General features: G+C 36.8%; 2 protein-coding genes across 4 annotated transcripts in view; both read left to right on the top strand.

Annotated features, from left to right (window-relative positions):
- LOC127857161 (uncharacterized) overlaps positions 1-19,535 on the top strand; it is a 34,901-nt gene extending 15,366 nt beyond the window's left edge. For 2 of the 3 annotated variants that reach the window (XM_052393566.1, XM_052393567.1), the window contains exon 4: positions 8-1,770. In XM_052393566.1, coding sequence (XP_052249526.1) covers positions 8-363 — 356 coding nt within the window. In that variant the 3' untranslated portion in view covers positions 364-1,770. Of the gene's footprint in view, positions 1-7; positions 1,771-19,102 lie in introns of those variants that run through there. The other variant, XR_008038359.1, reaches the window with a different exon arrangement.
- LOC127857157 (uncharacterized) lies at positions 3,529-6,679 on the top strand. Its single transcript, XM_052393560.1, has 3 exons — positions 3,529-4,009; positions 4,337-5,331; positions 5,994-6,679. The coding sequence occupies exons 1-3, from the start codon at positions 3,675-3,677 to the stop codon at positions 6,344-6,346; spliced, it is 1,683 nt and encodes a 560-aa protein (XP_052249520.1). The 5' UTR covers positions 3,529-3,674; the 3' UTR covers positions 6,347-6,679.
- Positions 19,536-22,519: the final 2,984 nt, after the last annotated feature.

Genomic DNA, 22,519 nt, shown 5'->3' with positions numbered 1-22,519 from the left:
CTTACAGCTGTGTGTCAGGTGCTGGGATTAATTTTCGCATTCCTCACTAAGTCGCTGACAGAGTCATGGGAACAGTACAACATCCACAGCTTCTACATGCAAACAACTGACGCACCCGAATTCAACTACAACTTCGGGGTGTATGTGGCGGCAGTGGGCGCGGCAATTGGTGTGGTGGGTCTGGTCGTGGCTTGGCTCCAGGCTTGCCAACTGTGTCACCACGTGGAGAATGTACGCTATCAGATGCTGCACGCAGCCCTAACAGAGGAGGAGAAGGGGTACTACACTGGCAGCAAGGGCATGGGCATTGAGGAGAAACCAGGCTTCAGATACGATGGTCGCTATGGTGATGAGATGGAATAGAGGCAGCTGCATGAGATTTTAATGCAGTTAATTGTGCATACTATAAGCTTCCAAGGATGTTTTTTTCTACACACTTTGAATGGGGCCAAGGCCTTTAATTTTTTAAGAGGAAATTTATCTCTATAAAGTTTGTATATGGGCACATTTTATTTGTTTGAAAATTTTATTTGTTGTAGCAATTTTGCTGTGAGGGACACTTGCCCAGGCCCTGCATAACTAAGTCTTCAAGTCCAGATAGGTCAATATTGCAATTACATTGTGAATCTTACTGTCTTTAAAAAGGGGGAAGAGGATTAAACAATCCATGGGGTAACTCATTTTTGTATAAAGAATTAAGCTGGTGCGTGACTCATTTTTCACCTTAGTCAAGATGGTAAAATGCCCTTGGAGTTCTTGTATCAGATTATAAGATTACTGGAAGGATCTGGTCTTTTTTCTTATTTTCCACTTTGAATAATAAAGTGCTTTTGGCCATACATAAGCTTGACATAAGCAATTTTGTCTTAATAGGCTGAGATTTATTTGTTTGTAATATAATATGTGACTTGTGCATTAAGTATAAACATGAACACAAGACAACATGATATTTTACTTGCTTTACAAATTATAAATTTTATTGTCCATTTTATTTTTTAATCACTGACCCCTGTTCAAACAGTAGATCTTGTACATTTAGTTCTGGTTTTCACGTATTTTAAAACTTGAACCAATCCTCTGAACAAAATATTTAAATTAATGTTTAGACTACAAGTAAAAAGGTTCTGTTTGGGACATATTCTTGCTTATTAAAATTACACTACATTATTTTATAAGCGTGTAATTGCTGTCTTGTAATAATTTCGATTGTTCGTCTTACTGTACTTATTCAGAATTGAATTGTAAATAGTTAAAACAGAATTCACTTCCTATGTATTGTTTATACTTGTACCATAATATCATCACTGTCATAAAAATACTTAATGCAGATCTTAAAAAGATAAATACCAAGTGTTAGAAATTGGTTTCTTTACATATTTGTATGAGTAGTCTTGGTAATTAAGTCAAGGAATAGTCAAGGAGTGTGATCATAATATTATAATAAATGTCTTGACACAGATATGCATTATTTCTGATAATTTGTTCATTGTTCAATTGCAACTTGTTTAAATTGTGAAGGTTTGCTGTTTAAATAGTTATTTTTAGATTTTTTAGTCATCTTAATATCATGGGAAAAAAATTAATGTACACAATATTTTATTTGATATTATTTTCCTTATTCACTGTTGTATATAACTGGAACCAAAACACATTTCATTTTAAACGTTCAGTTCAGGTAATATCATGTACCTATTGCATTCGACATTTCTGCATGTATTTTTAGTGTATCAGCTTTTCATACTTTTAATAAAATGTTATAATCAATAAAAAGTCTTAAGTCGTTTATGCATGTGATTGTATTTGATGTCATAATTGAATCATTAATATTCGATAAATTCGGCGTATCTGTTTAACCCAGTTTTTCACCTTAAATGACCTTTTACATAACGCCAGCAGACCCGAATGAATACAATCCATTCATTCCATTGGCTGATTTGAGCATAATCCCCAGGAACATTGGCAACATCACAGCGTCTTTGTAGTATTCAGTGTAGGGAAATGCGGACTGCTCTGCATAATTATTTTGGTCCATTTACAATTATCCATAAAGAGGTAAATTTCATCCCCAAAACTTTCAGGGCGAGTGCTGGGTTAGTTAATCGTAAGGGGACGACGGAATGTACTATTTATAAACGCATTGTGTTGATAACAAAGTATTGCTTTCAGGATATCACATAGCACGAATTTAGGGATTAGAAGTTAATGAAAACCTATCGATAAATTCCATTTGCCTTGCATTTTGAGACAAAACAACCGAACTAGTAGTACATTGTCCGAGATAGAAGGGAAATCATTTAATTATCTAGCCACACACGTGTGATGTACGCGGTCGGGTCGGTCTGTCTGAAAATCTTTTCTGCAAGGAAGAATAGGCTACCGCGTCATGCGAAAATTGGACTTATGCAATATGCTGCCAACGTAGCTCGAGTCCAGCTTGCACTCTTCGCAGTCTTGTCAGGATATGTATACTTAGGAGGATATTCAGGAGATACCAAGAAACATTGAGTGCTTTTTTATAGCTAAAAGCGTACTCCATGAACAGACTGCTCAAGTGCGCAGGCTGAGCTTGAGCTATGCTGGCCGCATATGTAAGATGACAAATTTTCGCATGGCGCGGATGAAACAGTATTATTTGAATCAGTGGACAAACAAATTTGTCTAAATCAAATATAAACTGATTCGATAATGAAGAAATTAATTAATAATATAAAGCCATGTGAGGACACATATGTTGTGATCACACGCATAAAAATGTATCTACTAACTCGTATTAATCATTTAATGTACGCGCACTTCGTGGATATGCGACTTTAAGTAAAACATGAACACCACAATACTGAAACCTTTGTTTTTAACTTAATAACTTAGACAATTTAATCTTTTCATGTTCATTTCAAAGTCAGGATATACGCCGATAAAGATATTTCTTGTTAGACCTGCGCACAGATTTTTATGCCACACAGAGAGAGCGGCAATAACCATCACGCTGTGTAGGCATGACCATGTATTTTGGGAATTAAAAACTAAGGACCTTTGTTGGTATGCCCATTGTCTAAATTAAATTCGGAATGCTTTTGTTATTTAATAAATTTGTCATGGTGATTACTCAAAAATGAAAATTTATCTTCAGTTAGGATCTCGGTCATTAGTATTACTTCATTTCTTGATGTACAGTTTTGTCTTTTTTCTTTTTTTTTTTTTAAATATTTTCATTTCTAATGTGTGAACACGTCACTTTAATTGATTACTTAAAAAATTAGTCTTACGTTTATTCCCTTTTGAAGTTAAAATTTCTATTAAATGTAAGAATTTCTGTTAAATAATGCTACATATGCATAAAGATTAATTCATCATTTGTAAATGTGACAAGCTCTTGATACATGCACTCTTTGCCTTCACAATTGAACTTTAGCACAGAGATACACCTGAACCATTATCTGTTGGACCTGCAAATTTTGACACTCACATGAATTACATGTATAGACAAATCAAACTTTTGATAATTAATATCATAGCATATCCATTTGATTTCATTACAAGATCACAAAATGGGGTAGTGTATTCAGTATTCAGATAGCTAAAATTTGATTTGCATGAGAGACAAGACGGACTTTGGTCGAAGCAGTTGACTTGTAACTTAGAATAGAATATTGAAAACTAAGTATCTTAAAAGAATGGCAGTCGCTTTAGTGTCTTTGGAGACCAAGGATTTTGATACATTTGTAGAATATTTTTGCATAACTTGTAAGAATAAAAACACTAAGACTGAGGCAAAAGCTTATTGTAAAAAGTGTGACTCTTGCTTTTGTGACCAATGCGTAAATCTGCATAGTCAGTTGTTTCAACACCATATCACTAATGGGCCTAAAGAAATGGAGAAGTGGCCAGTTGCCATGGCTACACAGGAATTTCTGGAGATCTGTGAAGTTCATAAAGAAGAGACACTGAAACTGTTTTGTGAGGACCACAGCCAAGTGTGCTGCAACACTTGCATTCTGCTGAGTCATCGGTATGTTGGAAGTTACCTTTTTGTATTCTATTGTGTTATTTGTTATGATTAACCTGGGTTAATTGTTAAATACACAAACACATTCGAAGTGCTTAAACCATATAAATCTTGTTGATAAAATAATAAGATATTTTTCATGTAAAACAATATTAATTTGAATCAAGTAATATGTTTGTAGCATTAAATATAATTTAACTTTAATTTAGCTATCAAATATATCATATTACACATAATCTTACTATTGATTTAATATAATTTGCAGTGGTATATAAATGCTCTGCAAATGAAGGGAAATAATATATTGATTTTTGAACTTCTGCATTTCAGACAGTGTTCAAAGGTTACCTTGATTGCTGACACCACTCTGTCTGCAACAGACCATCAGCAGCTGTCAGCCAATATTAACACCATTCTGGATCAACTTATGAAGCTGCAAACAAACTGGGAGAGCAACATGAAGTCACTGCAAGTGTCATATGAAGAGAGGCTTAAAGAGGTGAGAAATTTGAGAGAGAGAATAAATGACACCTTAGATAAGCTGGAGAAGACCACACTGAAGGAACTGGACGAAGTGAAAGCCAGCTGGAATGCCTCCTTCAATTTTGATGTTGATGCATGCTCAAGACTTCGTACTAAGCTGACATGTCTCAATGATGCATTACAGGAAACTGGCAAAAAGAATGCAGAGCTGGCATTCATAGCTTATCAAAAGAGTACAGAGCTGTTTAAACAAGTAGAAAAATACCTGAACAACAATTTTGTACAAACAGAAGTTTCCTTAAAATTGATTTCTTACAATGACATTGAAGCGTATTTATCCAACCTTTTCGTTCTTGGTCAAACCATAAATGTTCAGAAAGAACCGAATATACAGGAAAGTCCAGACGAGGCAATCTCAGTTGCAATGACTTCTTTAGCTAGTGTGAAAATACCGAGCGATCATACCAACTGTGATATAAGGGGCATTTGTAGTCTTTCCAATGGTCAGATACTTGTTACAGACAATCAAAACAAGAGACTGAAGCTGTTGGATCTGCTGTACAAGGTGGTCAGTGATTGTGATATGTCTGGCACTCCATGGAACATATGTTTGATCACCCCCTGTCATGTAGCAGTTACTGTGGACAGTTGTATACAGTTTTTCTCAGTGAACAGTGGACAGCTGGTGAAGGGTAGGAGGTTACAGCTACCACATCCCTGTAGAGGAGTTTCCCATCACCAGGAGGACCTGTATGTAACCTCCCGTACTGCTCTGTACAAGTACACTCTCACTGGCACACTGGTGAACATGATGTATGAGGATACATCTGGTGTTGATGCAGGTAATTGTCATGAACTTATATTAAAAAAAAATAATTACAGGGAGTTTTCTGCTATGTTAAAAAGGCCGTAAAACGGACCCAATACCAAAGCAAACAGACCCGATTCCAAACCAATTATAAAAATATTCTTAATTAAAAAAATAATTTTTTTTTCTTTTTTTTTTTAAGAAATGTCTTAATATGATTATTAGACAACAAAATATATAACCATAATTGATATGATTTTTATCCAAAATGGCCAGGAAAAGACCTGTTGTGTCAATATCTGTTGATAATAACTCAAAATTTGGTCCTTTTTGTCGATAACAAATTCCCAATTTTGCCACTTTTATCAATTAAAAAATATCAATTTGACCAGACTCCTTTTCCCAAAAGGCTCGAAACCCCACTGAATTATCAAAATAGCTTTGCTAAAAAAAAGAATGTTACAAGAATGTTCTGTACATGTATATATATTATTAATTATTCTTAAGTTTTTATTAATTTAACTCTATGACCATGTACGCTAAATATTATAGATTTTGATTTTTTAATTTTAATGTGTTTGCATGTGTATTGTTGTTTGAGGTTGGGGTGGAACAGTTTTAGTATTAGATTTTTTTTCTATATTGCTGAACATTAATCTATACAGTCTATTTGATATTTTTGTAACATCCATGCAGTCTGGAATTGTGAAGTGAGTCCCAGTGGTGACAGGATCTATGTTACAAACTATAACCGTAGCATGCTCCTCACCCTAGCCAGGGATGGGACTGTTATCTCCAACTTCACTGACACAGAACTTAAAAACCCACGGGGAGTTCACTTGACGCCTGCAGGACAGGTGCTTGTTTGTGGTCAATCATCAAACACTGTCATACAGGTGGATAGAGAGGGCAAAAAGAAGATTGCTACACTGGCTACACAGAAGGATGGACTTCAATCCCCTCATACAGTTTTCTATAACCGAAAATCTGGCTCTGTCATTATTGGACAATACAATGATGAGAATATCCGTGTGTTTAATATTAAATGAAATAGATTTATTGGAAAAAATCCTATTATTGTTACCATTTGAATAAAAAATAAATGTTTAGCCTTCTGAAATTCATCAGTTTTAGAAGATGTAAAATGTTGTGCTTTGATTTTATGTTTTGATTTGTGGATTGTACAGTAAAATCTTCAAATAACAAGCTGAGATGATTTGGCATGCACTGCTAAACACTTCATTGTTTATTACATTGTGACTTTAATTGATTATTTTAATAAACACTGACTAAATTGCGTTAATTTGCGTAGAAGCATTCTTCTTATAATTTCTTGAAGTACCTTCCTCACTATGTAAATGTTAATAAAGAATGTTATGCTGTTTACCACTTTGTTGCAACAAGAGAACAACATTGTGTGACGTTACATTGTTTTTATGCCCCCGGATCGAACGATCGGGGTTATTTTTTTTTGGCCTGTCTGTCTGCCTGTCTGTCATTGTATGTGTGTGTTTGTCTGTCCTTAAACCTTAACCTTGGTCATAACGTTTGCAATATTGAAGATAGCAACTTGATAGTTGACATGCATGTGTATCTCCTGGAGCTGCACATTTTGCGTGGTGAAAGGTCAAGGTCATCCTTTAAGGTCAAAGGTCATTTTTTCTAAAATAGCTGCCATTCGGCTTCAAAGCGCAGTAGGGGGCATTGTGTTTTACAAACACAGCTCTTGTTCTTTAAAATACTGTGTCAGAGTGTGCTGTGAATTCTTAGTGTTCAGTGTTGTGTTGCTTTTTTTCCATTTAAGTTTTTTCAATTACCGATATCAATATGTCAATACATTTGAGTCTGTGATGTGATGCTTTGGTCCTATGATTCCCATGCCGGTCCTGCAAGTTTTTTAAGTCAACAGGACCTAATGTCCTGTGAACTATAAATACTTTTGGGAATGTCTGTTCACTTGCAGTTAATGCGCTTTTGGAAAATAATTGATTGGACTTTTCTTCCTTACTTTTGGGATTGTTTAGGACGGTTATTGAGAATGTGTTAATTTTTCCTTAATATGTCATCAAATTCTGTAACTAAAACAAATTGTGTCGTGAACATTATCTGCTAACAGCGATTACAAGGGTCAGCCAAGAGGGCGACTCGGGCGACAATTTCGCCGAAAGTCCGCAATTGTTGCTTTATTTTTGTTACAAGCTTACAGCTTTAACTCTCTAGAAACTTGCCCCAACTTGGCATTCACACCAAAGGCCTCTGATATTGACCGACACCATCGACAGGTGTGGATAAAAGCTTGCAGATTTTTAAAGCATAGGTTTTAATGATGTCATTCCGTAACTGTGTTGTAATTATTAAAGACTTGTTTATCTAACTGGCTTCATTGTTGTTTCAACTGGAAATATGAGGTAAGGTAGTTAAATTGTTTTTTTTATTTTTTTAATTATTAATTTATTTTATCAAATTCCCCCCACCCCAAAATGTTTTTGTGTGGGTCGGGTGGGTTGTGGTTGTAAACATTATAAGCACTTTCATGCACACTTGAATGCTTTAAGTAAGTTGTCTTTTTAGTTGTTTTTTACTTGATTGTTAATTCAATAAACAATTAAAATAAATGAAAGAGCAGGATTCTTAATTTACATTTTGTATTCAGTTATTTCTAATGGTAAAATAATGCAACTAATTACAAGATAGATATAATATAACCAAAAAACATGACTCCGCTTTAATTCTGCTCATTTCTTCTTAAATGCCAGTCAAGAGAGAAGTGACTTCTCCTAAAAATGTGACCCTAGCCCGACCTCTGAAATATTTTCCTTCTTTACGAAGTACCTATTAAGGTCTTATTTATTAAATTTTATATATTTAATTTATAATCATTTTAATCAATCAATCTTTGTATCACTAGTATACTGTTAAGTTTTTTTCTTTTTCTTACAAATTAAATAAAGTTATACAGCATTATTTATTTTTCCATTAAAACAAAAAAGCGTTGAAAATACTACTGTTAACTTGAAAAAGAACGTGTATTGCTTAACCCATGCTGGGTTCTTTTGTTTGAATGTGTGCAAGTGGCATTTATTTTGTTCACATTTGCAAATATTCCACAGCAATTTGTTTCCACATATTTAAAGTATCTGTAAAAGGCACTTTCCTAATAAGTAAACATTACAAAATTCCTGATAGGCATTAGAACAATTCCCAAAATGAAGGAAAGTGGCATCAATTTTGCTTCAAATGCATATTAGTTGCAAGTTAAAAATATAATTAGCATGGATACTGAACATTTCAGCAAAAAGCCATATGAAAGAACATTTAGACAGGTTTTAGCAATTAAGTAAAGCAATAAAAAAAGACCTATATTTAACAACCTGAACAATTTCAGGACGTGAATGTTCCCAATGTAAGGGTTTTCACGCTAATTTTCCCCAATCTTCATGGTACCTATACTTTTCCAAAATCGGAAAACAAGCTTTCTTAGGATGCTTGTGTTAATGTAACATAACTGAAACAGTTTTTGTTCTTTCTTTAGCAATGGCCTTGTAAAAGCCTCTTCCCCGAGAAAAAGGCCCCTTTCTCAATGAAAATTTCTTTAACATGATGGAATTTTTTCCCCAAATTTCAAGCTAACGTTGGGGCATTTTTTCCCTTTCCTCAGTTTTGTCCATGTTTTGTGTCCCAAAATCGAAGGCCAGGCCCTTTCTCCAAATCAAGATAAAATACCCTGTGTAAACCGTCCCAAAATTATTGCATATATGCACAGTGCAAAGAATACTCGTAAACTGGCATAGAAAACAAGTTAACAATTTACTTACTCTTCTTTTTACCGTAATTGCAAAATAAACAAGGGCTGTTTGTAAAACATGCATGCCCTCCATATGGGCTCTCAGTTGTAGTGACAGCCATTTTGTAAATATGTTTTTTGTCACTGTGACCTTGACCTTTGACCTAGTGACCTGAAAATCAATTGGGGTCATCTGCGAGTCATGATCAATGTACCTATGAAGTTTCATGATCCTAGCCATAAGCTTTCTTGAGTTATCATCAGGAAACCATTTTACTATTTCGGGTCACTGTGACCTTGACCTTTGATCTAGTGACCTGAAAATCAATAGGGGTCATGTGCCAGTCATGATCAATGTACCTATCAAGTTTCATGATCTTAGGCAAAAGCGTTCTTGAGTTATCATCCGGAAACCATTTTACTATTTCGGGTAACCGTGACCTTGACCTTTGACCTAGTGACCTGAAAATCAATAGGGGTCATCTGCTAGTCATGATCAATCTACCTATCAAGTTTCATGATCCTAGGCATAAGCGTTCTTGAATTATCATCCGGAAACCATTTTCCTATTTCGGGTCACCGTGACCTTGACCTTTGACCTAGTGACCTGAAAATCAATAGAGGTCATCTGTTAGTCATCATCAGTCTACCTATCAAGTTTCATGATCCTAGGCATAAGCGTTCTTGAGTTATCATCCAAAAACCATTTTACTATTTCGGGTCACCGTGACCTTGACCTTTGACCTAGTGACCTTAAAATCAATAGGGGTCATCTGCAAGTCATGATCAATGTACCTATGAAGTTTCATGATCCTAGGCCCAAGCGTTCTTGAGTTATCGTCTGACAACCACCTGGTGGACGGACCGACAGACCGACAGACAGACCGACAGACCGAACAGACGACAGACCGACATGAGCAAAGCAATATACCCCCTGGACATTAGATTTGAACGTTTAATTGGTACCAGCGGATTGGTTCCATGACGTGACGTCGATTTGTGACGTAACGTTAAAGACGTGACGTCGTTACTTAGTGATGTACTGGATTGACACAAGGATTGTACATATATTTTGGATCGTTAATAAATGCTCATACCAAAAGCGGGTATTTGGCGTTAATATTGTTCCCACTATCGGGGAAATAGTAAAGTACGGATTTCCCATTATCGGGGATAATTCTCAGTAAACAGCAAAATACGGAAATTCCCATTATCGGGGAAACTTCTTAACATTTGGTAGCAGAGCGTGGTTTCTAAATTGAGTGAGCGATGGATCCAGTTGAATATTTAAAGACAGAGATTTTGTTGAAGAGGGAGAAAATAAGACTGAAAACTAATTTTACCAGAGCAAGGAAAAATGTAGTGTCACATTTGGAGGGAAATGCATGTAGCGCGACAGTGAACGACGCTTGCAAGCAGTTGGATTTTGCGATGGACGAAGTTATTAAAAAGCTTGATAGTTTATCCAATATGTACATGGAAGAAAATGAACTTGAAAAAAGTAAAATAGTAATTGCGGAAATGGAAAAGATTGAACTTGAATATGAAAAAACAACGGAAGATGCCTGTGCCTATTTAAACGATCTACGAAGTGAAACAGCAAGTCAAGTAAGCAAAGCGTTTTCGTATGACCCGGTGAGTAAACTTTATTTTTCTAAAGACCGGCCGGTTTCACATAATACTGTGCGACAAAATGACAAATTTCCAAGTATGTGGCGTAATTGGACCGGGTTCGATGCGCAAAACGATTGTAGGCGTGAAGCACCTCATGCCTCTTACATCAAAGACGAATTTGAAAAAGGCAACGCTATGAGTTCAGGCATCGATCCTACATTAGGACAAGACCTTTGGAGGCAACTCAAACGTGTGGAAATTCCATTGTTCAATGGTGATAAGCGAGTTTACCAATCATGGAAAGCAGCATTCCTTGCTTGTTTTGACAGAGCGCCAGCCACAGCAGATTACAAACTTCTTCAGCTTAGACAGTACTTATCTGGCGAAGCGTTAAAAGTAATTGAAAATCTTGGGCACTCGGCGTTTGCATATCAAGCAGCAAAAGATCGACTTGAAAGGAAATATGGGGGCAGGCGTCGACAGATAGCAATTTACCTAGAAGAACTTGAACACTTCGAAAACGTCCGACTTGGCAACGCAAAAGACCTAGAACAATTTGCCGATCTATTAGACGTAGCAATTATTAATTTGCAGGAAGCGGATCAACGCCACAAACTTGGAATTGGTTCATTATATGCAAAATTACAAAGAAAATTACCAGAACCGCTCTTGGCACGATATCATCGTTGGGTCTTTGAGGGTCAACACAATGAGTCAGTATTGTCGCTACGGACATGGGTTATTCAAGAGGCAGAATTCCAAACTATCGCGTCAGAGACCTTGCAAGGAATGTCAGGATATTTGATGTCAGAGCATACTTCGAAAAAGACGAACTCTTACAATCAAAGATCGTTTTTTTGGTGGTTCCGAAGAAAGCGGGAAAATATTTAAATGCAGAGTATGTGACAAACAGCATGGAGTATGGAACTGTGACAATTTTAAAAAATTGAATGTTTCACAACGGTGGGACCAAGCAAAACAACTTTATCTTTGCTATCGTTGCCTTGGGTTTAACCATGTCGGAAAGTCATGCCGTCGAAGTAGACAATGCGGACACAATGGATGTGAAGAGCTGCATCACAGACTGTTTACACAGAAATGCGCAAAAGAGCATAAAACCAAACGCTGCTGACAGTCCAGTTCAATCTCCTACGGAAGAGAATGGGGCAACATATTTGTCAGCAAAAAGTCATACCAGATCTGATTTAGTAGGGCTCGGAACAGTTCCGGTTATTCTCGCAAATGGAAATCGGTCGATAACTGTAAACGCATTGCTAGATGACGCAAGTACAACAACGTACATCAATAGTGACGTAGCGGCAGAACTCGGCTGTAAAAGTAGAACGGAAAAGGTCAAGGTCAATGTTCTGAATGGTCAAGTCGAGACTTTTGAAACTAGACCAGTTGAATTCGAAATAAGAAGTGTCAACGGAAGCGTAAAGATAAATGTAGCAGCATTTACAGCTAACAAAGTAACAGGAGACATGAAAGTTGTTGACTGGAACAAGTACCAAAGAAAATGGCCACATCTTCGTGACGTAACATTTCCAAAAGCTACGACCAGACCTATTGTTGACATCTTAATTGGAGTTGATTGTGCAGATTTACATTATGCACTAGAAGAAAGAAGAGGTAGAGCACTTGGATGGACATGCATCGGTAATCCGTGTTCAAATTTAACACCGGTCCTACAAACAAATTTTGCGCGAACATACTTTGTAAGAGACGTAACGGAAATCGAGACTCTAAACCTGACTCTTAAGATATTCTGGGAAGTTGAAAGGGAATCAACTGAATCACCTGTCGTTAACATTGACGAGCAACAAGCACTTAAAGTAGTAAAACAGTCGTGCATATTCGAAAATCAGATGTATCGCGTCGCAATTCCATGGAAAAGCAACGAAACTGTTATGCTAAAAGATTACAAAATGGCACTGAATAGATTAAAGAACACCGAAAAAAGACTTAAACGATGTCCTCAGGAAGCTAAAGCATACAGCGAATGCATCGAACAATACGTAGAAAAGGGGTACGTGTCAAAAGTTCCAGATTCTGAAGTGTCTAATGCAAAATGGTTCCCACCTCATTTTCTTGTTCTGAGGCCAGATAAAGATACAACAAAAACCAGAATCGTGTTTGATGCTGCAGCAAAATTTGAAGACGTATCACTAAATGATAAAATGCACCAAGGCCCAAAGCTTCAGCGCGATCTGTTTGACGTTTTGCTAAGATTCAGGAAGCATCCGGCTGCAGTAGTTTGCGACATAGCCGAGATGTATCTAAGAATAGGCATTGATCACGCGGACAAGCCATATCACAGATTCCTATGGAGGGGAATGAATCATAACCGTTGTCCCGATATCTACGAATTTGATAGAGTCGTGTTCGGTGTAAATTCAACACCATTACAAGCACAGTATGTCTTACAGCAACGCGCAAGGGAAAATCTCAGCGCATTTCCATTAGCTGCTGAAAACCACTCTCTAACCAATTCAACACGAGAGCGGTTTCATCCTGAGAGAGACATCAAGAATGGCGAAGTCGTTCTTATCATTACTCCGGAAACGACGAGGGGAAACTGGCCACTAGGACGGATACTCGAGGTTTATCCAGGACAAGACGGTCGAGTGAGAGTCGTACAAAGTCAGGTTGGAAGCAGCACAATGACGAGATCGGTGAAAAAGCTATGCCCGTTAGAACTGAACAATTAATGATTAGAATATCGAAAAGAACATACAATTAATTTACGTATTCAATTTATTATTTAAAATTTTGTTTAACAATATTTATCAAAATGTACTGTATTTTGATGGAGGGGAAAATGGACATTAGATTTGAACGTTTAATTGGTACCAGCGGATTGGTTCCATGACGTGACGTCGATTTGTGACGTAACGTTAAAGACGTGACGTCGTTACTTAGTGATGTACTGGATTGACACAAGGATTGTACATATATTTTGGATCGTTAATAAATGCTCATACCAAAAGCGGGTATTTGGCGTTTATATTGTTCCCACTATCGGGGAAATAGTAAATTACGGATTTCCCATTATCGGGGATAATTCTCAGTAAACAGCAAAATACTGAAATTCCCATTATCGGGGAAACTTCTTAACACCCCCTCTTCTTCGAAGGGGGGAATAAATATATGGCTCCTTTTCCAGATCTCTCGTGATGTTAGTATAGGCAAGGAGGAACGAAGTGCCACATTGAATGTGGGCCTGTTCTTTATTGACAACGGGCAATTCATAATGACCATGGTCAGCCATATGGACAAGGCAAACAACTTGCAAGCCATTCCAGGTACATTTTCCAGGGATTTTATCTGATTTTAAAAACCACTGGCCCTGTGTTCACAAAACATTCTTTGCAATCGAAAATGGATTTTGCTTGTCATTGAAAATTGATTTCCATTGTAGACTAGTTGATAGGCTGAAATGAAAATCAAGTTCAGTTAAAATCGATTTTCGCTTGCAAAATCGTTTTGTGAACACGAGGCCTGGATTCAAACGATCTCAAGCTTGAGAGTTTTGCGGGTCAAAGGAAATGTTCAGGGGTCAAAATACTGAAGCAGCTATTTTGTTTGTGCACACTAGCTACATGCTCAGCAAGTGTTTCTTAGTTTTAATTTTTCTTGAATACAATGTGATTAAACACAAGTTGTATAATATTTAAAATATGTTGTTGATTGAGCTTTTGTGTTACATTTGCATCAAAATGATGCAATGCAGATACTTTGCAAGAGTCAAAAGTAAGTAAATTGCTAAATGCTTGCATCAAAAAGCAGGATTCTGCTTAAATTGAAATCCCTAATTGTCGTGCATATTCTATAGCTCACAACATTAATTGACAGTTAATTATGTGGTAGGCAAGTCCAATTTTCAGATTTTTAATTGAAATGTAGTGCAGAACATTTTGAGAGTGAGGAATCTAAAGAACGGTCTTTAACAATTTGCTGGGGTTCATACAGTTGAACTGTTCTGGTGATATAGAAACTATCATGTATATCAGAATGTTGAACTTAGTTGGCTGATTAGAGATTGACTCTATGATTTTGTATTAACTTAAAAGAAGGCAGAATGATATACATATCAAGAAGTGCCCCCCCCCCTTACCCTCATAGGCTGTTAACGTGATGATGATATTACCTTCTCACAAACTGCTTTGACCGGTCATTCTATAGTGGATGTATTTAACATTTGCTATAGAAATGCAAATGTTGAATGCATTGTGCAAATAATAATCCTTGTATGTATTGATGTTTTGTGTGTTATTAGAGCCCGAGCTACAGTGTCAAGCTCTGCAATGGTCACTCGCCTTAAATTAAAGACAAGCAGATGCAAACAAACATTTCTCCTGAAATATGATCGAGTTGCATGTTTTTTGTCCCCTACCGCTGAAACAAAAAGCGCTCTGTCAGTTAGTCTGTCTGTCTGTCACACTTTCTGGATCCTGCGATAACTTTTAAAAGTTCTTCATGTTTTTTCATGAAACTTGAAACATGGATAGATTGGCAATATGGAGATTATGCACGTCATTTCATTTTGTTCCTACGTCAAGAATTATGGTTGCTATGGCAACACATATATATATATATATATATAAAATACTGGCAAAGGTGGAGTTTCACCGGTAGGGGACTATATTGCTTGGTAATCTCTTGTTTATTAATTATGCCCCCTTCGAAGAAGAGGGGGTATATTGCTTTGCTCATGTCGGTCTGTCGGTCTGTCGGTCGGTCTGTCGGTCGGTCGGTCTGTCGGTCCGTCCACCAGGTGGTTTTCAGACGATAACTCAAGAACGCTTAGGCCTAGGATCATGAAACTTCATAGGTACATTGATCATGACTCACAGATGACCCCTATTGATTTTGAGGTCACTAGGTCAAAGGTCAAGGTCACTGTGACCCGAAATAGTAAAATAGTTTCCGGATGATAATTCAAGAACGCTTATGCCTAGGATCATGAAACTTCATAGGTAGATTGATCATGACTAGCAGATGACCCCTATTGATTTTCAGGTCACTAGGTCAAAGGTCAAGGTCACGGTGACCCGAAATAGTAAAATGGTTTCCGGATGATAATTCAAGAACCCTTATGCCTAGGATCATGAAACTTGATAGGTAGATTGATCATGACTAGCAGATGACCCCTATTGATTTTCAGGTCACTAGGTCAAAGGTCAAGGTCACGGTGACCCGAAATAGTTAAATGGTTTCCGGATGATAGCTCAAGAACGCTTATGCCTAGGATCATGAAACTTGATAGGAACATTGATCATGACTGGCAGATGACCCCTATTGATTTTCAGGTCACTAGGTCAAAGGTCAAGGTCACAGTGACCCGAAATAGTAAAATGGTTTCCTGATGATAACTCAGGAAAGCTTATGGCTAGGATCATGAAACTTCATAGGTACATTGATCATGACTGGCAGATGACCCCTATTGATTTTCAGGTCACTAGGTCAAAGGTCAAGGCCACAGTGACAAAAAACATATTTACAAAATGGCTGTCACTACAACTGAGAGCCCATATGGGGGGCATGCATGTTTTACAAACAGCCCTTGTTTTATATATTGATAATTATTTACCGTTAATTTTGACCATATAAAGCAAGTAGATCCTGAAGTATACCGGTAAAAACAAATCAAGACTGTAATATATTACAGCCTGCATCTGTATTTTTAGACAGTAGCTGTTCTGAAATGTGTACATGTAAGACTTATCTCCATCTCATGCATCTGGAAAATGTCCATGTTGTTCTTTGGCCTTGGTACATCAGGCATCTTTGTGTGCACCATTGCTGCCCTGATCTACTTCTGCAGGAAGTACAACTCTGCCACAGGGGAGATGTGCCTCTCTGCCTTCATTATTCCCACTGGTAAACATATACAATCATACTTCTCTTTGCCTTCATGATACCCAATGGTAAACATATTCAATCATGTTTCTCGTTGCCTTCATGATACCCAATGGTAAACATATTCAATCATGTTTCTGTTTTTATGCCCCTTGATCGAATGATCGAGGGTATATTGTTTTTGGCCTGTCTGTCTGTCTGTCTGTCTGTCTGTCTGTCTGTCTGTCTGTCTGTCTGTCTGTCTGTCTGTCTGTCTGTCTGTCTGTCTGTCTGTCTGTCTGTCTGTCTGTCTGTCTGTCTGTCTGTCTGTCTGTCTGTCTGTCTGTTGTCTGTCTGTCTGTCTGTCTGTCTGTCTGTCTGTCTGTCTGTCTGTCTGTAATTGTATGTGTGTGTCTGTCATTGTATATGTGTGTCTGTCCCAAAACTTCAACATTACCCATAAAATAAAAACTCTTGGGTTTATGTTCTTTAAACTTCACATGTGCATGCATCGCATTGAAATCTACAATCAAACATGGTCTTAGGTCAAAGGTCAAGGTCACTGTGACCTTTAAATTTAAAAATATTCAGGGTTCCTAGCCAACCTGGAAATCAGGGAAAACCTGGAAAAAGACTTTCACTTTTTCCAGTAAGGGAAAAATCAGGAAATTTTGTTTGGTCAGACTTTCCCGACTTGTGTCGAGAAGTCCCTTCATAGGCATACAATTAAAACAGCAAATCGATTCCCTGCATGGCTATGGTGGCTTTGTAGTATACATGTAGCTTAGTTATGTCTGCAACTGCTATTTATTGAGGGTGTCTAAAACAAGAAATAGGTATAAATTATGATTCTGGAATGTTTATTTTACATCAGGGAAACATCAGGGAATTTTGTTCATACAAAGAGCTGGGAACCCTGATATACAATTTTCTCTTAAATAGCTTCTGTTCGGCTTCAAAGCGCAGTAGGGGGCATTGTGTTTCACAAAACAGCTCTTGTTTTTTGCAATTTATTAAAAAGAAAAATGGAAACCTTCAATAGGGGGTTTTGGGCGGAAATTTGTGAAAAATATTTTCTTCTATTATTATGTGATACATGTTTATGCAATTTCTTACAGCTGTCTGTCAGGTGCTGGGAGTGATTTTCGCATTCCTCACTAAGTCGCTGACAGAGTCATGGGAACAGTACAACATCCACAGCTTCTAAATGCAAACAACTGACGCACCCGAATTCAACTTCAACTTCGGGGTGTACGTGGCGGCGGTGGGCGCAGCAATTGGTGTGGTTGGTCTGGTCGTGGCGTGGCGTGGCTCCAGGCTTGCCAACTGTGTCACCATGTCGAGAACGTACGCTACCAGATGATGCACGCAGCCCTAACAGAAGAGGAGAAGGGGTACTACACCGGCAGCAAGGGCATCGGCATTGAGGAAAAAAACAGGCTTCATATACGATGATCGCTATGTGGATGAGATGGAATAGAGGAGGGCTGCAAAGAGGTTTTAATCCAGTGAATTGTGCATACTATTAGCTTCCAGGTATCTTTTTTGCTAGACACTTTGGATGGGGCCAAGGCCTTCGATGTTTTATGAGAAAATTTATCTCTAAGAAGTTTGTAAATGGGCACATTTTATTTGTTAGAACATCTTAGTTTTTGTAGCAATTTTGCTGTGAGGGACACTTGCCCAGGCCCTGCATAAATAAGTCTTAAAATCCAGATAGGTCAATATTGCAATTACATTGTCTATCTTACTGTCTTTAAAAAGGGGGAAGAGGATTAAACAATCCATGGGATAACTCATTTTTAGCTAGGCTGTTTTCGGAGAAAACCCGAGGTATTGTCATAGCCAGCTCGTCGTATCGTGTCCGCCGTCCGCAAAACCTTAACATTTTGTTAAGGTTTTGAACATTGGCTCTAAAATCAAAGTGCTTCCACCTACAACTTTGAAACTTCATATGTAGCTGCACCTTGATGAGTTCTACACACCACACCCATATTTGGGTCACTAGGTCAAAGGTCACTGTGACCTCTAAAAAAGAAAAATAATAATAAATCTGACAAGCTTTCATTTCTTCAAAAATGCACCCGCAGCCGAGCATGGCACCCGTTATGCGGCGCTCTTGTTTGTATATAAAGAATAAAGCTGGTGTGTGACTCATTCTTCACCTTAGTCAAGATGGTAAAAAGCCCTTGGAGTTCTTGTATCAGATTATAAGATTACTGGAAGGATCTGGTCTTTTGTCTGATTTTCCACTTTGAATTATAAAGTGCTTATGGCCATACATAAGCTTGACATAAGCAATTTTGTCTTAATAGGCTGAGATTTATTTGTTTGTAATATAATATGTGACTCGTGCATTCGGTCTAAACATGAACACAAGACGACATGATCGATTTTTACTTACTTTACAATTTGTAAACTTTATTGTCCATTTAATTTTTTAATTAATGACCCCTGTTTAAACAGTAGATCTTGTACTTTTAGTTCTGGTTTTCACGTATTTTAAAACTTGAACCAATCCTCTGAACAAAATATTTAAATTCATGTTTAGACTACAAGTAAAAAGGTTCTGTTTGGGACATATTCTTGCTTATTAAAATCACACTACTTTATTTTATAACCGTGTTATTGCTGTCTTGTAATAATTTTGATTGTTTGTCTTACTGTACTTATTCAGAATTGAATTGTAAATAGTTAAAACAGAATTCACTTCCTATGTATTTTTTATACTTGTACCATAATATCATCACTGTCATAAAGAATATGTCATGCAGATCTTAAAAAGATAAATACCAAGTGTTAGAAATTGGTTTCTTTACATATTTGTATGAGTAGTCTTGGTAATCAAGTCAAGGAATAGTCAATGAGTGTGATCATAATATTATAATAAATGTCTTGATACAGATATGCATTATTTCTGATAATTTTTTCATTGTTCAATTGCATCTGTGTTTAAACTGGGAAGATTTGCTGTTAAAATACCGATGGTCAATTTTAGATTTTTTAGTCATCTTAATATCATGGGAAACAAAATAATTCATGTACACAATATTTTATTTGATATTATTTTCCTTATTCACTGTTGTATATAACTGGAACAAAAAACACATTTTCCTATGGTTATCATTTCATTTTAAACATTCAGTTCAGGTTATATGTACCTATTGCATTTGACATTTCTGAGTGTATTTTAAGTGTATGAGCTTTTCATATTTTTAATAAAATGTTATAATCAATTATAAGTGTCTTTAGTCGTTTATGCACGTGATTGTATATGTTGTAAAAATTGAATCCTTAATGCTTGATAAATTCGACGTAGCTGTTTATCCCAGCTTTTCACCTTAAATGACCTTTTACATAACGCCAGCAGAACCGATTAAGCATAATCACCCGGAACATTGGCAACATCACAGCGTCTTTGTAGTGTATGATGTAACACTGTTCGGTGTAGGGAAATGCGGACTGCTCTCTGCATAATCATTTTGGTCCAGTTACAATTACGGATAACCGGTAAATTCCATCCCCAAGACTTTCAGGTTAAGTGCTGGGTCAGTTATTCGTTATGGGGAAGATGGGATGTACTCTTAATAAACTCCCTGTGTTGATAACAAAGTATTGCTTTCAAGATTATCACATAACACGACTTTTAGGGAAAGAAATTAATAAAAACCTATCGGTTAATGTCATTTGCCTTGCATTGTGAAAAGAAAGAAACATAATTCGTTTATTGTCCAAGATAGAAGGGAAATCATTAAATTATCTTGCCACACACGTACGTGTGATGTACGCGGTCGGTCTGTCTGAAAATCTATTCTACAAGGCAGAATAGGTTATCGACAATTTCAAGTTTGCTAACAGTTTGACTGCAATTTTCTATCGGAAAGTATCGTGGTTTGATGTTCCATTTACAAGACTCAATGGAATTTTTAAAGACCCGCGTCATGCGAACATTGGACTTATGCAATATGCTGCCAACGTAGCTCCAGTCCAGTCTGCCCTCTGCGCAGTCTTGCAGGATATGCATACTAAGAAGGATATTCAGGAGATACCAAGAAACATTTAGTGCCTTTTTATAGCTGAAAGCGTATTCCCTTAACAGACTGCTCAAATGCGCAGGCTGAACTTAAGCTACGCTGGCCGCATATGCCATAGACCAATTTTCGCATTGATGTGGATGAAACGGTGTTATTTGAATCAGTGGAAAGATAAAATGTTAAGATTACGAAGAAATAAATTCATAATTAGCCATGTGATGACACATATGATGTGATAACACGCATTCAAATGTGTATCTACGAACTCTTATTATGTGATTTAATGTACTTGCACTTCGTGTCAAACAGTTCATGCGGTGGATCTGCGACTTTAAATGAAAAAAGAACACCACAATACTTAAACCTTTGTTTTTAACTTAAAAAACTTCTAGAAAAAATTATGTTTTCATGTTTATTTCAAATTCAGGATATATGCCAAAAAAAGACATTCCTTGTTAAACCTGCGCACAGATTGTAATGCCCCACATAGTTTGCGGCAATAACCATCACGCTTGTCCGTCCGTACATAGATGGGTGGATCTGTCTCAAACGTTCACAGTTGATTGACCTTAATGTGCAGATGATCTTGAAGAAAGGAAAATAGGCTGCGACAAGTTTTGGCAAAATCATGGCCTTTTGTCTGTGTCAGTCCCAAAGTTTCGCGTCTTCATCTCCTTTTAAACTGCTCGGTGGATCTTGCTTAAACGTTCACAGTTGAATGACCGTAATGGGTACATGATTGTAAAGAAAGGAATTGGACCGAATATGTTGTTCCAATATGGCTTAAAGTATATTATAATCCCACAATTTTGTTTTGTTTTTAACTCCCCTTTAACTGCTTGGTGAATCTCACTTAAGCTTTCACAGTTTAATTACCTCAATGTATATATAATCGCAAAGAAATGAACTTTTGACTGCAATCAGTTTGGCCTAGATGATGGCCCTTTTCCAAACGTGTTGTGGTGGAATCAGTGTCTGTAAATCAGGACGAGGTTGAATATTCCGTACCATTTGGGTCAAAAGTGAAAATACGCCAACAGCCAAAAATAGATATCACCGCGATGACAAAATTGTTAACGCGATGACAATTTGTAGCTGCGGTAACAATTTTATCACCGTGGTGATATTTATTTTGTCACTGCGGTAACAATTTTGTCACAGCGGTGACAAATTATGACTGTTGGTATATTTTTATGCATGCTGTAACATTTATTTGTTTGGGTCAGTTCTCAATCAATCATTTTCCCCGTAACAAACCGAGATTTTTTTCAAGAAAATAATAAAATATTTAACAATAGTTTTAAATAAATTCAATACGGATGAATAAGGATAATAGTTGATAAGTTTATTCATATGTTTTTTTTATATGTTTTTGCCCTTTATTGATTTTATTAAGTAAAATAATTTGAAATATAAATATTGACCCCGCAGAAAATGGCGACGCAATTTGTTTATAGAGCAAAAAAATGATTTTATCATGCGGTAGAATTCTACTTGGTGATCAAAGTAATAATTTTTAAACGACTCTCTCCTTACCCTTAATTCGTTGTTGCTGAATGTTAGGAGAAAGTGCACCGAACATCCAAGGATGGAAGAACTCGCTAACATCATTGTCCATATGATTGAATCAATAGAGCAACATAAGATGTGAGTTTTGTTTTAATAAATTGAATTAATGATTATATGAATAATAGTTTTTACACATATTTAAAGTTACAATGTACATGGGTGTGTGTATAGGTCTCGGCAGACATCTTGATAACTTCGAAGTAAATATTCGCCGATTTGCCGTTTTACAAGGCGCTATTTCATTGGTCAGTTTGATTTAGCTCTTATGAAATTCTTTGGGTCAGACAAAAAGAACAGTTACAAATATATCACCGCAGTGAAAAAATTATTACCGCGGTGACAAAATTGTCACAATTGTGTCACCGCGGTGATATCTATTT

This window comes from Dreissena polymorpha, chromosome 14 (assembly GCF_020536995.1).
Source record: "Dreissena polymorpha isolate Duluth1 chromosome 14, UMN_Dpol_1.0, whole genome shotgun sequence".
Classification (NCBI taxonomy): domain Eukaryota; kingdom Metazoa; phylum Mollusca; class Bivalvia; order Myida; family Dreissenidae; genus Dreissena; species Dreissena polymorpha.
The sequence above is the reverse complement of the archived record's forward strand: the minus strand, read 5'-3'. Positions and strand labels throughout refer to the sequence as shown.